The sequence below is a fragment of the Rana temporaria genome, chromosome 1, assembly GCF_905171775.1.
Source record: "Rana temporaria chromosome 1, aRanTem1.1, whole genome shotgun sequence".
NCBI classification, from domain to species: Eukaryota; Metazoa; Chordata; class Amphibia; order Anura; family Ranidae; genus Rana; species Rana temporaria.
In genome coordinates this window covers 183,044,127-183,060,448 of record NC_053489.1, presented here as the reverse complement: position 1 = coordinate 183,060,448, position 16,322 = coordinate 183,044,127, and the positions used below count along the sequence as shown (strand labels likewise).

The following is a 16,322-nucleotide window of genomic DNA, read 5'->3' as shown; positions in this document are numbered from 1 at the left end:
GTTTAAATGTCCTTCATACAAGCTTGTAATAACTGTCCATAACTCCCCATGTATATGATTGCCAGTGGATGGACAGGTGTGCAATCTGCAATATTTAAAATAAAAGCAGCATGTAAGTGGTAGAATGGATTCATGGGGCCACTTACCCAATACTGTCTGTCGCTTCTCAGCAGGAGAAAGGTTGAAGACATTGGCGAGGTCTCCAGAGTCAGATTTGTAGAAGGTTTCTATATCTATGGAGAATTTTTCCACAAACGGACAGGTGTACCTGAATTAAAAACAATATATACATTTTACAATCTCCATTAAAATCCCCAAAAGAGGTGAAGAAGACAACATACAATTCAGCGTGCAGTCATTTCAGTGCTGGAGGCATCATGTACTTTATAAGAGCCAGGTTTCTACTGACAACAGAGAAAGCATAGAGCAATATTAGGCACCGCCTGAATATCTGGGACACAATAACTACCTGGGATTTTTATGTTCCCTGGTCTATAGTAACTATAGTGTACCCCCTGAACAAAATGCATTTAATATGTGTACCTAGATCCAACCTGGCTGGGTGAAAGCATACTTGGTGATTTCAAAAGACGGACAACCTAGAAACCAGCACATACTTTTCAGGGGTTATTAAATATTGGCTTCCACTGAAAATATAAATGCTCCAAAAATATTTCGCCATGTATTCAATCCCTCACAACTTGCAATGATGAACCGCTGTTAATGTTTTTTTTTTTTTGTTTTTTTTAAATGGTATAATCTCACACTCTGCAAAAGACTTAAAGTGGCAAAATCAGACTGCTGTGAATATTTAATAGCAAAAATAGCAATACAGCACACCGATACCTGGTTCTTGTATAAGGATAAGCATTCCACGATTCTTCTTCCACTCGTAGTGCAGCTTTGGGCAGGATGGATCGGAACCAACTGGGGATGTGCATGCCAATGTGGTAGACCTTGTGCGTGTACTGACCAGTGCCACCAGGGCCATCTGTGTATGGTCTGTTCTCCAAGATTTCCACTCCACTGCCCTCCCCGCATGTCTCTTCTCTGCTCTTTTTCTGAAAATAAAGAAACATATATGTCAATATACTAGAGTGTATAACTAGATGTTTTACTTCATAGGACTTTACATGTAATTGTTATAATACAAATTACAAACTTGTCCATAAGTGCGTTGAATGTGAAAGTATAGATTAGATTACACACCCCCCCCCCCCCCACCCCCTCCACACTTTATATAATAAAAAATACACCAAACAATTGCACAAACCCACATTTTTTAACTATTACATAAACCCAAACAAATGCAGCTGCAGTATTACCCCACCCAAAATGTCCCTACTGTATATAATGAATACCAATATCAATCACCACTGTGATGCACTATAAATACAACTAATCACATCAAACAAAATCATACATGGTCATACCGTGATTATCTGTGCATATATGCAACATAAAATGTCAAGTAATATAACAGAGAATAAAATTCATTAAAAAAGCCCACTTCATTGAATAAATGAATATCCAATCTTCACTCGGTATTCACACACTTTCCACATTTTAAATCTGTGCTCAAAAAGGTGAAAAACATTTATGGCTTATAGGGGTGTGTTATTTGACCATTTTAACAATCAGATAAAAATAAGGTAGTCCTATGGGTAATTGGGTGAGCTCATCTTTCATCTCTCCATAGAAAATGCATTTGATTTGAAAGATTTGTGAGATGAGTGCCTTGTTTTGGTTATTGATAACAAGATCAGTCAGGTACAAGCAATAGAGCCTATTGTCATAAGAGAACGATAGAGGGGGTAAAAGTATAGACCATCTAAACCGTCATGGAAAACCCTCTTTGAAAGAACCATTCCCCCAAAGAATCAACATGGATTTCAGACAGACGAAGCATAAACTATAGGAAAGCAGATCTGAAGCCATGTTAAACAAACACTAAAGTGGTAGTCCACATTGGAGATTGTGGATTGATATCAGGACATTCTTAGAACTACAAGGAGGTAGAAATGAGGGGGGGGAAAAAAGGGAAGAGAGAAGGCACGCTGGGCCAGATTCACATAGAATTGCCCTGGCGCAGCGTATCAGAGATATGCTACGCCGCCGTATCTTACCTGGCGCATTTTTTAATCCAGGAAGATTTCGCGCCGTAAGTTACGGCGGCGTAGTGTATTTCTCGGCGCGTATTTCAAATTGGGCGAGTAGGGGGCGTGATTCATTTAAATGAAGCGCGTCCCCGCGCCGATTGAAATGCGCATGCTCCGTTTCAAAATTTCCTGCCGTGCTTTGCGCAAAATGACGTTGCACCGACGTCATTTTTTTAACTTAGACGTGAGTTACGTCCTTTCCTATTCACGGACGACTTACGCAAAAAAAAGTCTATCTATACGCCACGAAATAGCAGCTTTAACTATACGCCGGGAAAAGCCGACTAGCGACGACGTAAGAGAATGCGACGGCCGCGCGTACCTTCGTGGATCGACGGAAAAAGCTAATTAGCATACCCGACGCGGAAAACAACGCAAACTCCACCCAGCGGGCGCCAAAGTATTGCACCTATGATCCGAAGGCGTACGAAGCCGTAGGCCTGTCGGATCGAAGCCAGAAGCCGTCGTATCTTGGTTTGAGGATTCAAACTAAAGATACGACGTGGCAAATTTGAAAGTACGCCGGTGTATCAGTAGATACGCCGGCGTACTTCTTCTGTGAATCTGGCCCACAGAGTTAAGGGGGAGGAATGTGTAGAGAGGAGGAAAAGAGAGAAGTTAGTCAAAGAAAAGCAATGTCACGACATCCATTAAGTAAACAGCCTCTCAGCAGTATGATTTCCTTGGTTCAGATAAGTGGGTTAACCTGAACCCTTCTTGGGGCAGTTCCTACACGCATAGGTTAACTTATACATTGGTACAGCTTTATCAATGGCTTCACTCCAAGAAGCCAGAGTAGGAACGTTAGGTGACTTCCATTATTAAAGAATCTTTCTGTGGACATAAAAAGTAGTAAAAAAGATAAACAACTTGACATGACAACCCAAGTCCATCCCAAAGATTTCCAACAGGAGTTTTCTGGGGTCAAAGCCGAGGGTTGAATCACACAGCCCATTAAGGTCAGCCATCACCTCCACCCAGAAAGGCCCAATATAGGGGTAGGTTCATACTAGCGGCAACGTGTACAAAGAGATCATATTCGTAACATAATGGCTGGTGCAAATTTCTCAATCTTCTTTCACCAGATCTGGCAGGTCAGCCTTCTATTTCTATGAATCTTTACTGTAAAGCACTAATTGTCTAGAATAGCATGAGGAGTACAGTATTAAATCCTTTATGCACGTGTATCCATTTCCCACTATTTACATATATGAAATTATATCTGGACACAAGTACAATAAAAGGGGGAAATAAAGAGCACGTAGGTCAAGGCTCTTTGGAACCTAGATAACAGGAACTTATCCCCTCTTTCTCTTTAAATATTTAATGATATTCTATGATGGTATATCAGTACTGATAACATAATAAATACTCTGGAAATGATCTCTAGGATAACAACGAACCATGCATTAAATACACCAATTTATTCCCATTATTAGATTGGTTCAAAGAGTCCAATATCCCTATACACAAAATATTTTTCATATGCTATACACACACACACACACACTGATATACTGATATTAGATTGAAAGGGGTTGCATTTGTCTGCCTTACATGTATTTGCTTTACTTTTTCCAGAATCAACAGAAGGCTTTATGGTAACAAATGATGGACGGTGAAAGCTGGACGCTTTTTATTGGATAATATATATAGACTTCTGACACTGTATTTGTAAAAATATACATTTGGGACTTTGGTACACTTATTGAAACAGTCATCACGTCTTAACCATGCAAGCATAAATGTCAAAGAAAATGAGTTACTGGGCAGAGATGATGGGTAAATCTAGCAGAACAAAGCGTTACAGAAACTGGCAGGAACAGAACTGTGAATTTTTTCAAAATTAGGCCCCATGGTAGAAATATTTTCTCACAATGCAAACTGCTACCCACACAGAACAGGACGATAAATTCACATGTAGAACCTTCACCCTTTATTGATGCCATTGTTATTCACCAATCATCTAATTTTCTGGCTGCAATTAATGAGTTGGGATATAAAAAAATAAGAAAGCTATTAAAATCTATTAAAAAAATCCAAAATGAAAAGTTATAAAAATCACTAAACACGATCAATTCAAACCAAACTTCTTTGCAATAGGAAAACAGCTATTACTAGGATATAAATTGATTGGTTATGTGGAGAACTGTGCTAACAAATAATATACAGTTAAGTGAAAAAATTATCCCATAAATATCATCATCTTAAAACAGTTGTGCTCAAAAGTTTGCATACACTGTCAGAAATGGTGAGATTTTGGCATTGATTTTGAAAATATGATTGACAGCAGACAGCATTTATCTGCACACTGTGTAGCTGCCTGCTATTCTGCAGTTCTGTGAAGTTCCCAGAAAAAAAGCTGTGCAGCATTGCAGGCAGCTACACAGCGTAAGGCCCCTTTCACAAAATCAGACCGTTCAGGTCCGCCTGTCAGGTATGACGGTGGACCCGAACGGCCGCTCCATGCTGTCCATTTTCATCAGAACGCTCCATAGGAGACAGCGGCAGAGAGGGGCTTGTCATCCGCCGGCTCATCGGAGATCAGCAGACAGATCTCCCACTGAGCTTGCGGACTCCGTAGCGACGAAATCCGCCTAGTATGAAAGGAGCCTAAGAGAACTGACCTGAGCTGTGTGTTGTGAGATAGGAGGAGAGAGAGGAGCTGTGCTGCCTGTGTCCAGACTGTGTGTAGTGCAGGGATGTGAAAAGGAGCCCAAAGGGCACAGGATCCATAGGATGGGGGGCACAACTGAAACCTTGGGGGGGTACAGCCCCCCTCCCCTTCCTAGATCCAGCCATGCCTATGTCAGTTATATATTTTCCACTATGCACAGGAATAGCACAGTGTCCAAACTTATTTAATGTTCAGGTTTTTGCCTGTACTGTAGGCATAGCCACATTTCCCAGTAGAGGAGTGACAGAAAGAGGGGGCAGATTTCTGAAGTTGTAACCTCTCCCCTCTAAACTTTCAAACAGCAAATTGATTGTTACAGGGACCTACATTATAGATAAAGTGCCCCTGCTGGAAAAAAAAATAAAAAGAGAGGAAAGAAATAACAACTGATTCTTAATTATGGAAATATTTGTTAATTTAGCCTATCCCATACTTCTCCTTTAAAAAGATTAAATATAAAAAAACTCAGCCACCTAACTTGTTCAGAAGAGTTTCTTCTGTCAACTCTAGAAAACCAAACAGGGTAGTAAAGTAATTTCCTGACATCCCCATCTCTTACATATAAGTAATCAAAGCATAGATTTCACAAGAAAACATCACCCTTAAAGCGGAGATCCACTCAAAAGTGGAACTTCCGCTTTAAGCACTTCTCGCCCCTTTACATTCCACATTTGACATGTCATTTTTTTGGGGGGTGTTACGAGCATACAGGAAATGAGGAGAAGCAAATGAGGATGCCGCGGCTCCCACGACATTAATGCTGAACCATAGCATCCCTTTTGTAAGTGTATCAATTACCTTATTAAATTAATTTTGATTGAACATACTGCACCATGAAGGTTTCTGTCCTTTGATTTTGAGTTACTCTCGGATTATTGGCTGTTGTATCCTGACTGGTTTTGGGGAGACTAATATCCCTAGGCTTGGTGAGACTGTGATCCGCAGTCGTGGCTCCCTGGTAAGCAGGCTACCATATCACTGGTGTTTTTTAAACACAATTTGTTTGGGAAGACTGGTGACACCCTTTAACCCTGTGGAAACACCTTTGAAACATTTTGGAAGATAAACTTCATAAGTCTTAGATAGTATTGGCCATGGAGGCTTGACAATAATGGGCCTCTCATCATCAATGAGATTCCACCAGAAAACATTCAGCGCTAGGTAAAATGATCTTTTACCAGTTTAAATTTACAGATCGGCGCACTAAAAGCACTAGTGCACCCAATGCCCTACCCCAACATCCCTGACATGTACCCTTCCAGTTCCTTTGAGAGAATTGCAGCGTGGCCTTCTTTGCACTGCACAGATTCTTTAGGAAACATGTCACTGTCAGGTATTGCTCTTTTTGCATGCATGCATTGCTCACTGAAATTTAAATTATTTCCACTTAGCAAAACAAGGACTTTATATTGGAATGAATGTGAAATCTTTCGAGAGGCTGTGTAATGCTGAGCAGGCTGCGTGGCTAATACTGTATCTTTGTGGAGCAGTGGCAGGTGAATAGGTAGCTTGTCAAGAATGCTGGGGAGAGCATCTGCACTATTTAAGGGTACGTACAGTTACCCTTAAGCAGAAATAAATCAGCAGAACTGGGAAAACACACTCATGGGATAGAGTAGTACATCACTATAGAATAACATTATTCCTAAGCCCGAGGCAAAACAAGATATATTGGCAATTTTTTTTCCCTTACACCAACCAACTACTATCTCACTTATACCAGTTAGAAGGTGTGAAAGAGGGATGGGTGGGGGTCACCTGAAAAACCCTGATTTTTTTTTGAGAACATTTACATGTACAATATGTATTAGGAGACTAGTTGGGATTTATCTAGGCTAATTTAACCACTTCCCGACCGCCTCATGTAGATATACGTCGGCAGAATGGCACGGACAGGCACATCAACGTACCTGCCTAGACGTGGGTCGGGGGTCCGATCGGGACCCCCCCCGCTACATGCGGCGGTCGGATCCCCTCGGGGAGCGATCCGGGGCGACGGCGCGGCTATTCGTTTATAGCCGCTCCGTCGCGATCGTTCCCCGGAGCTGAAGAACGGGGAGAGCCGTATGTAAACACAAAATGGTGTGCACGGCTTCCCCGCGCTTCACTGTGGCGGCTGCATCGATCAAGTGATCCCTTTTATAAGGAAGACTCGATCGATGACGTCAGTCCTACAGCCACACCCCCCTTCAGTTGTAAACACACACTAGGTGAACCCTAACTCCTACAGCGCCCCCTGTGGTTAACTCCCAAACTGCAACTGTCATTTTCACAATAAACAATGCAATTTAAATGCATTTTTTGCTGTGAAAATGACAGTGGTCCCAAAAATGTGTCAAAATTTTCCGAAGTGTCCGCCATAATGTCGCAGTCACGAAAAAAATCGCTGATCGCCGCCATTAGTAGTAAAAAAAAAAAATAATAAAAATGCAATAAAACTATCCCCTATTTTGTAAACGCTATAAATTTTGCGCAAACCAATCGATAAACGCTTATTGCGATTTTTTTTTTACCAAAAATAGGTAAACGAATACGTATCGGCCTAAACTGAGGAAAAAAAATTGTTTTTGGGGGATATTTATTATAGCAAAAAGTAAAAAATATTGCATTTTTTTCAAAATTGTTGCTCTATTTTTGTTTATAGCGCAAAAAATAAAAACCGCAGAGGTAATCAAATACCACCAAAAGAAAGCTCTATTTGTGGGGAAAAAAGGACGCCAATTTTGTTTGGGAGCCACGTCGCACGACCGCGTAATTGTCTGTTAAAGCGACGCAGTGCCGAATTGTAAAAACCCCTTGGGTCATTTAGCTGCATATTGGTCCGGTCCTTAAGTGGTTAAACTAAAGTCCATGGTGGAGTAGAGAATCATGCATGGTTTCCACAGTGGAAGGACTGCAGAACAATCTCAATGTCTACAAAGCCGAGTGGCCTGAAAGTGTGCTCCAGATTTGCATTATTCGGAATAACTGCAGGAGAACAGGTTGGCTTAAAAAGCAGCAAAAGGGGAAATGATGCAAGTGTCAGCCTCGTAATTGAAGCAGTCCTGCCTTGTAAGAACTGTGCCCTGTAAACTCCATTCAGGACAGTGTGAGGCATAATCATTTCCTACAAAAGGGATGACAGATACAAATTGCAAAGTAAGCACAAGTGAATATGCTCCCATTAACAACTAATGAAGTTTTACTTTCATTTTATGGTAAAATTAAACTCTGGAATTCTGAGCGGTTATAGAGATCAGCAAATCCAATTCTGCACTACATTTCCTTCCTCTATTTTTAATGAATCAGCACTATAATATTTATACATGCAAATAAGACCCATATAAGCTCGTTTACAAATATCACATATTTTGCTATACTAGCATTATGCTTTAAAGAATTCCTAACATTTCACATTCCTGATTTGTGCCTGCTGTACCGTGTACTTGTATGAAAAAGTATCCTGTTCTCTTTGTATTTATTCCTCTGTGCTGTGTGAAATCCCTGGTGTTTCTGCCAGTCCCTCTGCTTTCCTTTTTTTTTTTTTACTGACCGCACTAGGCATGAAAGCATAGCGTTGTCAGTTTTCTGGCTGTGCTGTGAACTCAACATGCCTTCCTCCAATGATTACACTTGTGCTGATATGCCTTCCACCCCCCACACGCACAAAGCATTCAATGGGAAGACCAGTACTGCCATTCCTCCTCTTCTAGCTCTCTGAGCTATGCAGATGAGAACAGAGGGTATTTGATCTTTTATATGTATACAGAAACATTTTGCCTTTCATTTTTATTTTAAAATGAATGTGTTGTGTTATAAGGTGGGGGTTTACATATACTTTAAACCTTGGTCTGCTGGACAGTATTTAAAACTGGTAAATGAGCTTGGGGTGCTGGCAAACATCCTAAACCTAAAAGTCTCCTTTGTCAGCACAAGGCAAAGCATAGGGTGTGTCAGGTTTTGTCATCTATATTAAAAGGTCAACGAAAGTTAAGGAAATCAACTAGAGTTATGAAAGGATTAACTTTTTAACCATATTCAGGCAGTGCATTGTGATGGGGGACAATCTGTTTATTGAAAATAAAACAAAGCACTTTATACCCCTGGTATAGATCTTTCATATGTGTTACTAGACAAGCCAAATCAAGTCATAAAAATAGGATCTTGCCAATGTTATTAATGAAAATAAAATGAAGCACTTTATACCCTCTGGTACTGAATAGTTATATGGCATTCATTCATTACATTTCAAATGCCCTCTCTAACAGATATGCAGTCTAAAAATGATGTGAACATCACTAAAAAGCAATGAATGTTAGTCTGGATTTTCTGAACGGCACCAGAGTGACATCTTCTATATGATTATTTGCTCTATGGCAGTGGTTTACAAACTGCGGTCCGGGGGCCAGATGTGGCCCTTTGCCTGCTTTTTTATCAAGGCCTTGGGACACTATTCCTTCCACTGATACAAGGAACTATTCCTTTTATCCCAACACCAGGACATAATTCCTGTCACAGATACCAACAATACTGCACTATTCCTAACACTGACCCCAACGATGGGGCACTATTCGTCCCACTGACACCAATGATGGGATACTAACTCTCCCACTGACACCAATGATGGGGCACTATTCCTTCTACCAACAATGGAATATAAATCTTCCCAATGACGGGGCACAATTCCTCCCAATGACACCAATGATGGGGCACTATTTCTTCCCTTAATACCAACAATGGAGCAATATTCCTCCCACTAGTACAAATCATACATTATTTACTCCCATTGACACAAGGGGAGTCTCTACTCCCACTGGCCACCAGTCTGGAAGAATAGAGCACTAGTCTTCCCAATGACACTAATGATGGGACACTATTCCTCCCAATGACATCAATGATGGGACACTATTTCTCCCACTGACACCAATAATGGGGCACAATTTCTTCCCCTAATACCAGCAATGGAGCCATATTCTTCCCACTAGTACCAATGATACATGTTTTACTCCCATTGATGCCAGGGTATTCTTTACTCCCACTGGCACAGTCTGGCCCAATAAAAGTCTGAAGGACAGTAAACTGGCCCTTTGTTCAGAACGTTTGGAGACTCCTGCTCTAGGGCATTAAAATACCTTCCTTTACCCTTTTTATGTAGGTTATGGGGAACTGAATAACACATTGGCACAATGGGTGTCCTCTGCATGCTGCACTCCTCTTTCTATGTGGTTGTAAAGTGGACCTATAGTCAGATGTTAAAGAATATGTTACCCCGATATTTCATATTTCCTATTTTATCTGGCCCAATAAAAGTCTGAAGGACAGTAAACTGGCCCTTTGTTCAGAACGTTTGGAGACTCCTGCTCTAGGGCATTAAAATACCTTCCTTTACCCTTTTTATGTAGGTTATGGGGAACTGAATAACACATTGGCACAATGGGTGTCCTCTGCATGCTGCACTCCTCTTTCTATGTGGTTGTAAAGTGGACCTATAGTCAGATGTTAAAGAATATGTTACCCCGATATTTCATATTTCCTGTGCCTGCTTTACCGTGTGCTTGTATGAAAAAAGTATCCTGTTCTCTTTGTTTTGTTTCCTGGTCCATAAAGACATGAATGAGCGAGTTTGGGGTGGAGGAACTTGACTGGACTGACCTCAACCCGATAAAACACCTTTGGGATGAGTTAGCAGAGACTGCAAGCCAGGCCTTCTCATCCAACAGTGCCTGACCTCACAAATGTGCTTCTGGAAGAATGGTCAAACATTCTCATAGACGCACTTCTAAACCTTGTGGACAGCCTTCCAAGAAGAGTTAAAGCTGTTATAGCTGCAAAGGGTGAACCAACCCAATATTGAACCCTACGGGCTAAGACTGGGAGGCCATTAAAGTTCATGTGCGTGTAAAGGCAGGCGTCCCAATACTTTTGGTAATATAGCATAGGTAGTAAGTTCACTGAGAGATCTCAATTGTAAAGCCTCCATGCCTGATTGAGATCATGCCTGCATGCACAGACATAAAACCTAATAAGCCCACAACAAGGGCAAGGTTCTTTAGGGTGAGAGGGGAAAAGAAGAAGAAAAAAAAACTTGTGGAATCCAGGTAGCCACATGAATAGCTTACATAATTCAAGGGGGTCAGGCAAGACCTAAAAAAGTATTGTATGCCTGAAGGCCATGACATCTAAATATTTGGGAGAGCACATGAAATCCATCTAGTAGAACCAGGTTTATCAAAAGCTGCATTAACATGTGTCCCAGACAGCTCCAGGGAACATTTCTATCTGAAGCTGTCCTGGACACTTGATAACAGTACAGCTAACAGGCTGCAAGCAACATTATCAAGAGAACTGACACAGTTGAAGAGCTGGGCCATGGTTACTAAGACCTGACACATCCCCAAGTGTTGTATTTGTATTAACTGAAGTTTTAACTAAAAATGCAAACCCAAATGATTATTTACTATTTCATAACTGAATAAAGATTTAAAGCGGAGGTCCGGCTTAAAAAAAAAAAAAATTAAAGTCAGCAGCTACAAACACTGTAGCTGCTGACTTTTAATAAGGACACTTACCTGTCCAGGGTGCCTGCAATGTCGGCAGCCGAAGCCGAGCACACGCTCGGGTCTCGGCTGCCCCGCCGTCATCCTCGGTGATGGAATCAGGAAGTGAAGCGTTGCGGCTTCACTGCCCGGTTCCCTACTGTGCATGCGCGAGCCGCGCGGCGCTATGTGAATAGGCAGATGTCTCCTGGGACACACACAAGGTCCCAGAAGACACCGCTCCCCATTTCCCAGGAGGCAGCGCGAGGAGGAGAAGAAAGAAGACCACCGCGGACAAGGGAGTGGCAGATTAGGAGATCTGCCTAGTAACAGGCACTTCTGGTAAGTATAAAAATGAATTTTTATTTGTTTTCTAATGTTTTATAGCCTTTTTGGCTATATATTTTTTTTTTAGGGTGGGCCTACTCTTTAACAATTAGAATTGAAACATACTCCACAGATAGCATACTATCTTCTTAAAGACTTTATTACTTTTATAACCTAATGAAATGATCTGCTATGATACCAACTGGCTGTGCAAAGGAGCTTATTCCCGGGTGTCTCCCTCCCTAACCTGGTATCCCCCTCTATTTATATATATATATATATATATATATATATATATATATATATATATATATATATATATATAAAAAATCTTACCCTTGCTTTTCTTTTTGAATCTGAACTTTAGGTGTCTTACAATGGGGTGAATCTCCACAATACATATTAACAAGCTGTTACTTTTATTTCGCCTTCAAGGGCTGTAGATTGGAGAATGACCTCAGTTGTGTACATTGCCAGTTTGACATTTCTTTTTTTTTTTCATTCAAATTTATGTTTATTTTCAATAAAAGTACATACATTTGAACTAAAACAGCAGTATACAATTTAGTAATACACAGTAAATAATAAATCCAATGCATTGCTTTACATAGAAGATGTTCTTGTCATAGAAACTGACTATCATATACAGCCATATCATATGCTATCACCATACGGTGAGAGTATAACAGATTGTAATAGTTAAAAAGAAAAGCTAGGTATAACCAATAATTTATAATTAAATAAATAAAAGGATATTTCCATATACTATATAATTCCTTAGACTTATTGTTGTCACACAATAAAAAAAAAACCCCATGTGTGTACTGGGTCTAATTTCATGGAACGAACAAAGGGCAGGACTTCTGTATAACAAAGACCTCTCTGACACCCCCACTGGGAACAGTCTGTGTCCAAGAGGTTAAGCAAACCTTTAAATCCCCCTTTCCTCCCTCCAATAACTATCACCAATACCCACCAGTAACTGTAAATATATATTTTCAAAATCCTTAACATACCTAACATCCCCAAAAATTTGGTGGAATCTTTAGATAACTCAAACATAGGCTAATACAAATGTTTATATATATATCTTTTTTTTTTTTTTTCTAAACATAACACTCTGAGAGTGAGAAATAACAAGGATGTTATCCTCGTGTAAAAAACAAAATTATCAAATCAAATAACAATCAATGAAAAGAAGAGAAAAAAAAAGAGAAGATCAGGTGAAAGTAAAAGGAAAAAGAGATGGCAGCCTGCCTGCCAACGAACAACATCGTCCTAAGGATATAAATATCACCACAGCCTTTATGGGATAAAAGATATTCCCATAAATTTCATCCACGGTTCCCATATTTCATGGAAAAGAGTAGACATATCCAACATGGAACAGACCCTCTTTTCTTGTTCCATAATCCATGTAACCTTTTGTTTCATATACCGGATGGAGACAGTAGATTTTTTCCACGCAGCTGCAATTGTGATCCTGGCACCTGTCAGAATGTATAGGATGAGTTTTCTAGTAACCTTGGAGGTTTGGGGTAACATCCCGTGAAGTAAAGCGATAGTGGGGGATTGATGCAAATTACAGCCTGTGACACGTCTTATTATGTTGAACACCTTATTCCAGTATCCACGTATTTTGGGACATTCCCACCATATATGTACCATAGACCCCAATCCCTGACAACCTCTGAAGCAAAGGGGCGAAGTTGACGGATACATGGAAGCCAGTTTAACGGGAACTAAATACCACCTAGTATAAATTTTTACATTAGCCTCTACAAGGGATATATTCACATATCCTTTAATGGATCTAGTATAATTACTGCACCAGTCAGATAAATCCCAGTTGTTATTAAGTTCCCTTTCCCAGGCCAGCATATGAGGTAATTTGGTACAGTTATTAGCAAGCGATTGATATATGATTGAAATATTCCCCTTCCTGATTAAACCCTGATCACAATTACTTTCATAAGGTGTCAATAGTCCAGATATCGAGCCACTATCCCATAGGCTTTGTGCATAGTCATGTAGTTGAGAAAATCTTAATTTTTCTGAGACAGGAAGACCTAGCTTGTCAATGAAGTGTTGTTCAGGAAGTGGACCCGAGCGCGAAAAAAAACGGCCTATACGATACAACCCTTTGTCATGCCACCATTTGAACGAATCTACTTCAATTTTAGAAATAAAGAGTGGGTCTAGAAAAACACTCGATAAAGGTCTGCCTTTAGAAATTAGAGAGGGATTGTTTTTAAGTGAATCCCATAAAACAAAAGTTTGAGAAAGTCGGAGATAAAATAGAAGGCCTATTCTTGGTAGGACTCCACATTAACTCCTCTATCGTTAGATTCGGGGTCGCCTGCTCTTCTATATCTAACCAGTCAGGGCGTTCATGTTTAAGAAAAGTTTCCGATAACTGTGCCAATCTTGCTGCTTGATAGTACCATAATAAGTTGGGTACCCCCAGACCCCCCTGTTCAGGTAAGTTATAGAGAGTGCGAGATGGAAGGCGTGGACCCTTATTGTTCCAAATAAACTTGATAATCTTTCCTTGAAAGGATTTTAGATGACTTTTCATTATCGGTATGGGTAATGATCTAAAAAGATACAAAAGCCTAGGGAGAAGAGTCATCTTAACCGAGTTAATTCTACCAATCCAACCTATATTCTGAGTCCCCCAATCTCTCAAATCTTTCTCTAGTTTTCTATACATAGGTGGATAATTGGCCAAATACAAGTTTTGGATGTTGGGGGTCAAATATATACCTAGGTATTTGATATAAGAGGTGTCCCATTTGAATCCATAATTTTCCTTCAGTAGAGAAACCGTGGATTCAGAGAGAGAAACATTGAGGGCCCTAGACTTGGCCATATTTACAGTTAGACCTGAAACCATAGAAAATTTGTCTAAAAGAGAATATAATTCCGGTAGGGATGTAACTGGAGCGGTCAAAAACAGTAAAAGGTCATCTGCAAACAAGGCACATTTATGCTCCATTTTGGCACATCTAACTCCCCTGATGTTTGTGTTTTCACGAATAGCTATAGCCAAGGATTCCATAACTATTGCAAACACCAGGGGAGACAGAGGACAACCCTGCCTAGTACCCCTATGAATCTCAATAGGTTCCGAAAAAATACCCTGAAAGCGTATATTAGCTTTAGGATGAGAGTAAAGTGCAGATAAGACTCCAAGAAATTTCGTGCCAAACCCCCAACGTTTCATCACTTCTAACATGAATGGCCATGATACTGAGTCAAATGCTTTCTGTAGATCAATAGAAAGAAGCATTCCCCTTTGATTAGTATCACCAGTCCAACCCGAGTTCAAAATGGAGATCAGATCCACAGCCCTCCTAACCTGATCAGGACCTTGCCTTCCAGCTATGAAGCCTACTTGATCTTTACTAACATACTGGCCAATGAAAGAGGACATTCTATTGGCCATTACCTTAGTGAGTATCTTAAGATCGTTGTTAATGAGGGATATAGGTCTATAGTTTTCCACCAGGCTATGGTCTTTTTCTGGTTTTGGGATAACCGAAATATAAGCTAAATTAAGTTGCCTGTCTATGGGAACTCCACCGGTCATGTGATTGAAAAATTTAACCATGTAGGGTGTTAAAATGCTCGAATATGTTTTATAATAAGCACTTGAAAACCCATCAGGGCCCGGAGCTTTATCTAATTTCAGGTTTTTAATTACTAACAATACTTCTTCAGCTGATATGGGAGACTCCATCATTTCTCTATGTATTTCAGTCAATTGAGGTAGATTCAAATTGTCTAGAAAATCATCCATTCCCTCTGAAGAAGAATCGTCAGTGGATGCATAAAGCTTAGAAAAAAAATCATGAAAGGCCTCCATTATCTTCCTAGGATTCAGGGTAAGAGAACCATCAGTCATCCTTATTTTAGGGAGAGATCGTGATTGAAATCTGGGAGAGAGTTTATGAGCTAGCATCGGGCCTATTTTATCTTTAAATTTATAGAAGTTAGCTCCAGTCCATTTCATATCTTCCCCAGCTTTAGTGGTAAGTACCAAGTTTAGGGCTGATCTAGCTGCATCAAGTGCCTGAGTAGGAAAGTTAAGAGGATCAGATTTATGTTTTTTACGGAGCTCTATATAATTGTTTTCCAGCTTCCTTATGTCTATGTTTCTTTGTTTCTTGAGGCCAGCGGCCACTTGTATAATTTTGCCTCTGATAGAAGCCTTGTGGGCAGCCCACAGAGTTTCAGGGGACACATCTCCTGTATCATTATGCTTAAAGTATTCTAGAAGAGATTGCTCAATATCCTTCATTAGGGCAGGGTCCTTCAATATAGACTTATTTAGTGTCCAATGAGACACTTTAGGAGAAGTGTCCTCTCTCCTCAGTGACAATAGAACCATCGAGTGATCTGACCAAGAAACATCAACTATGTGAGACTTAATGGCAGCTGGGACGTGATGGTTAGAGATTAATATATGATCTATACGCGAATAAGAATGGTGAGGGTTAGAATAGTGAGTATAGTCCTTAATTTTGGGGTTCAACTCCCTCCAGATGTCAGTTAATCTAGACTGATGTAGAATGCGTGCTACTTGTAGACTAAGTTTAGTCGGTCTGACGATTCCATTGACAGAAGGTTTGGACTTATCCA

At 40.3% G+C, this 16,322-nt stretch overlaps 1 protein-coding gene across 14 annotated transcripts in view; it reads right to left on the bottom strand.

The window, feature by feature from the left end:
* The window catches only part of PITPNM2 (phosphatidylinositol transfer protein membrane associated 2), a 439,829-nt gene that overhangs the window by 175,899 nt on the left and 247,608 nt on the right, over positions 1-16,322 (bottom strand). For all 14 annotated transcript variants that reach the window (XM_040347315.1, XM_040347302.1, XM_040347306.1 and 11 more), the window contains 2 exons: positions 847-1,061; positions 147-268 (listed from right to left, as the gene is read on the bottom strand). In XM_040347315.1, coding sequence (XP_040203249.1) covers positions 147-268; positions 847-1,061 — 337 coding nt within the window. The remainder of the gene's footprint in view (positions 1-146; positions 269-846; positions 1,062-16,322) is intronic.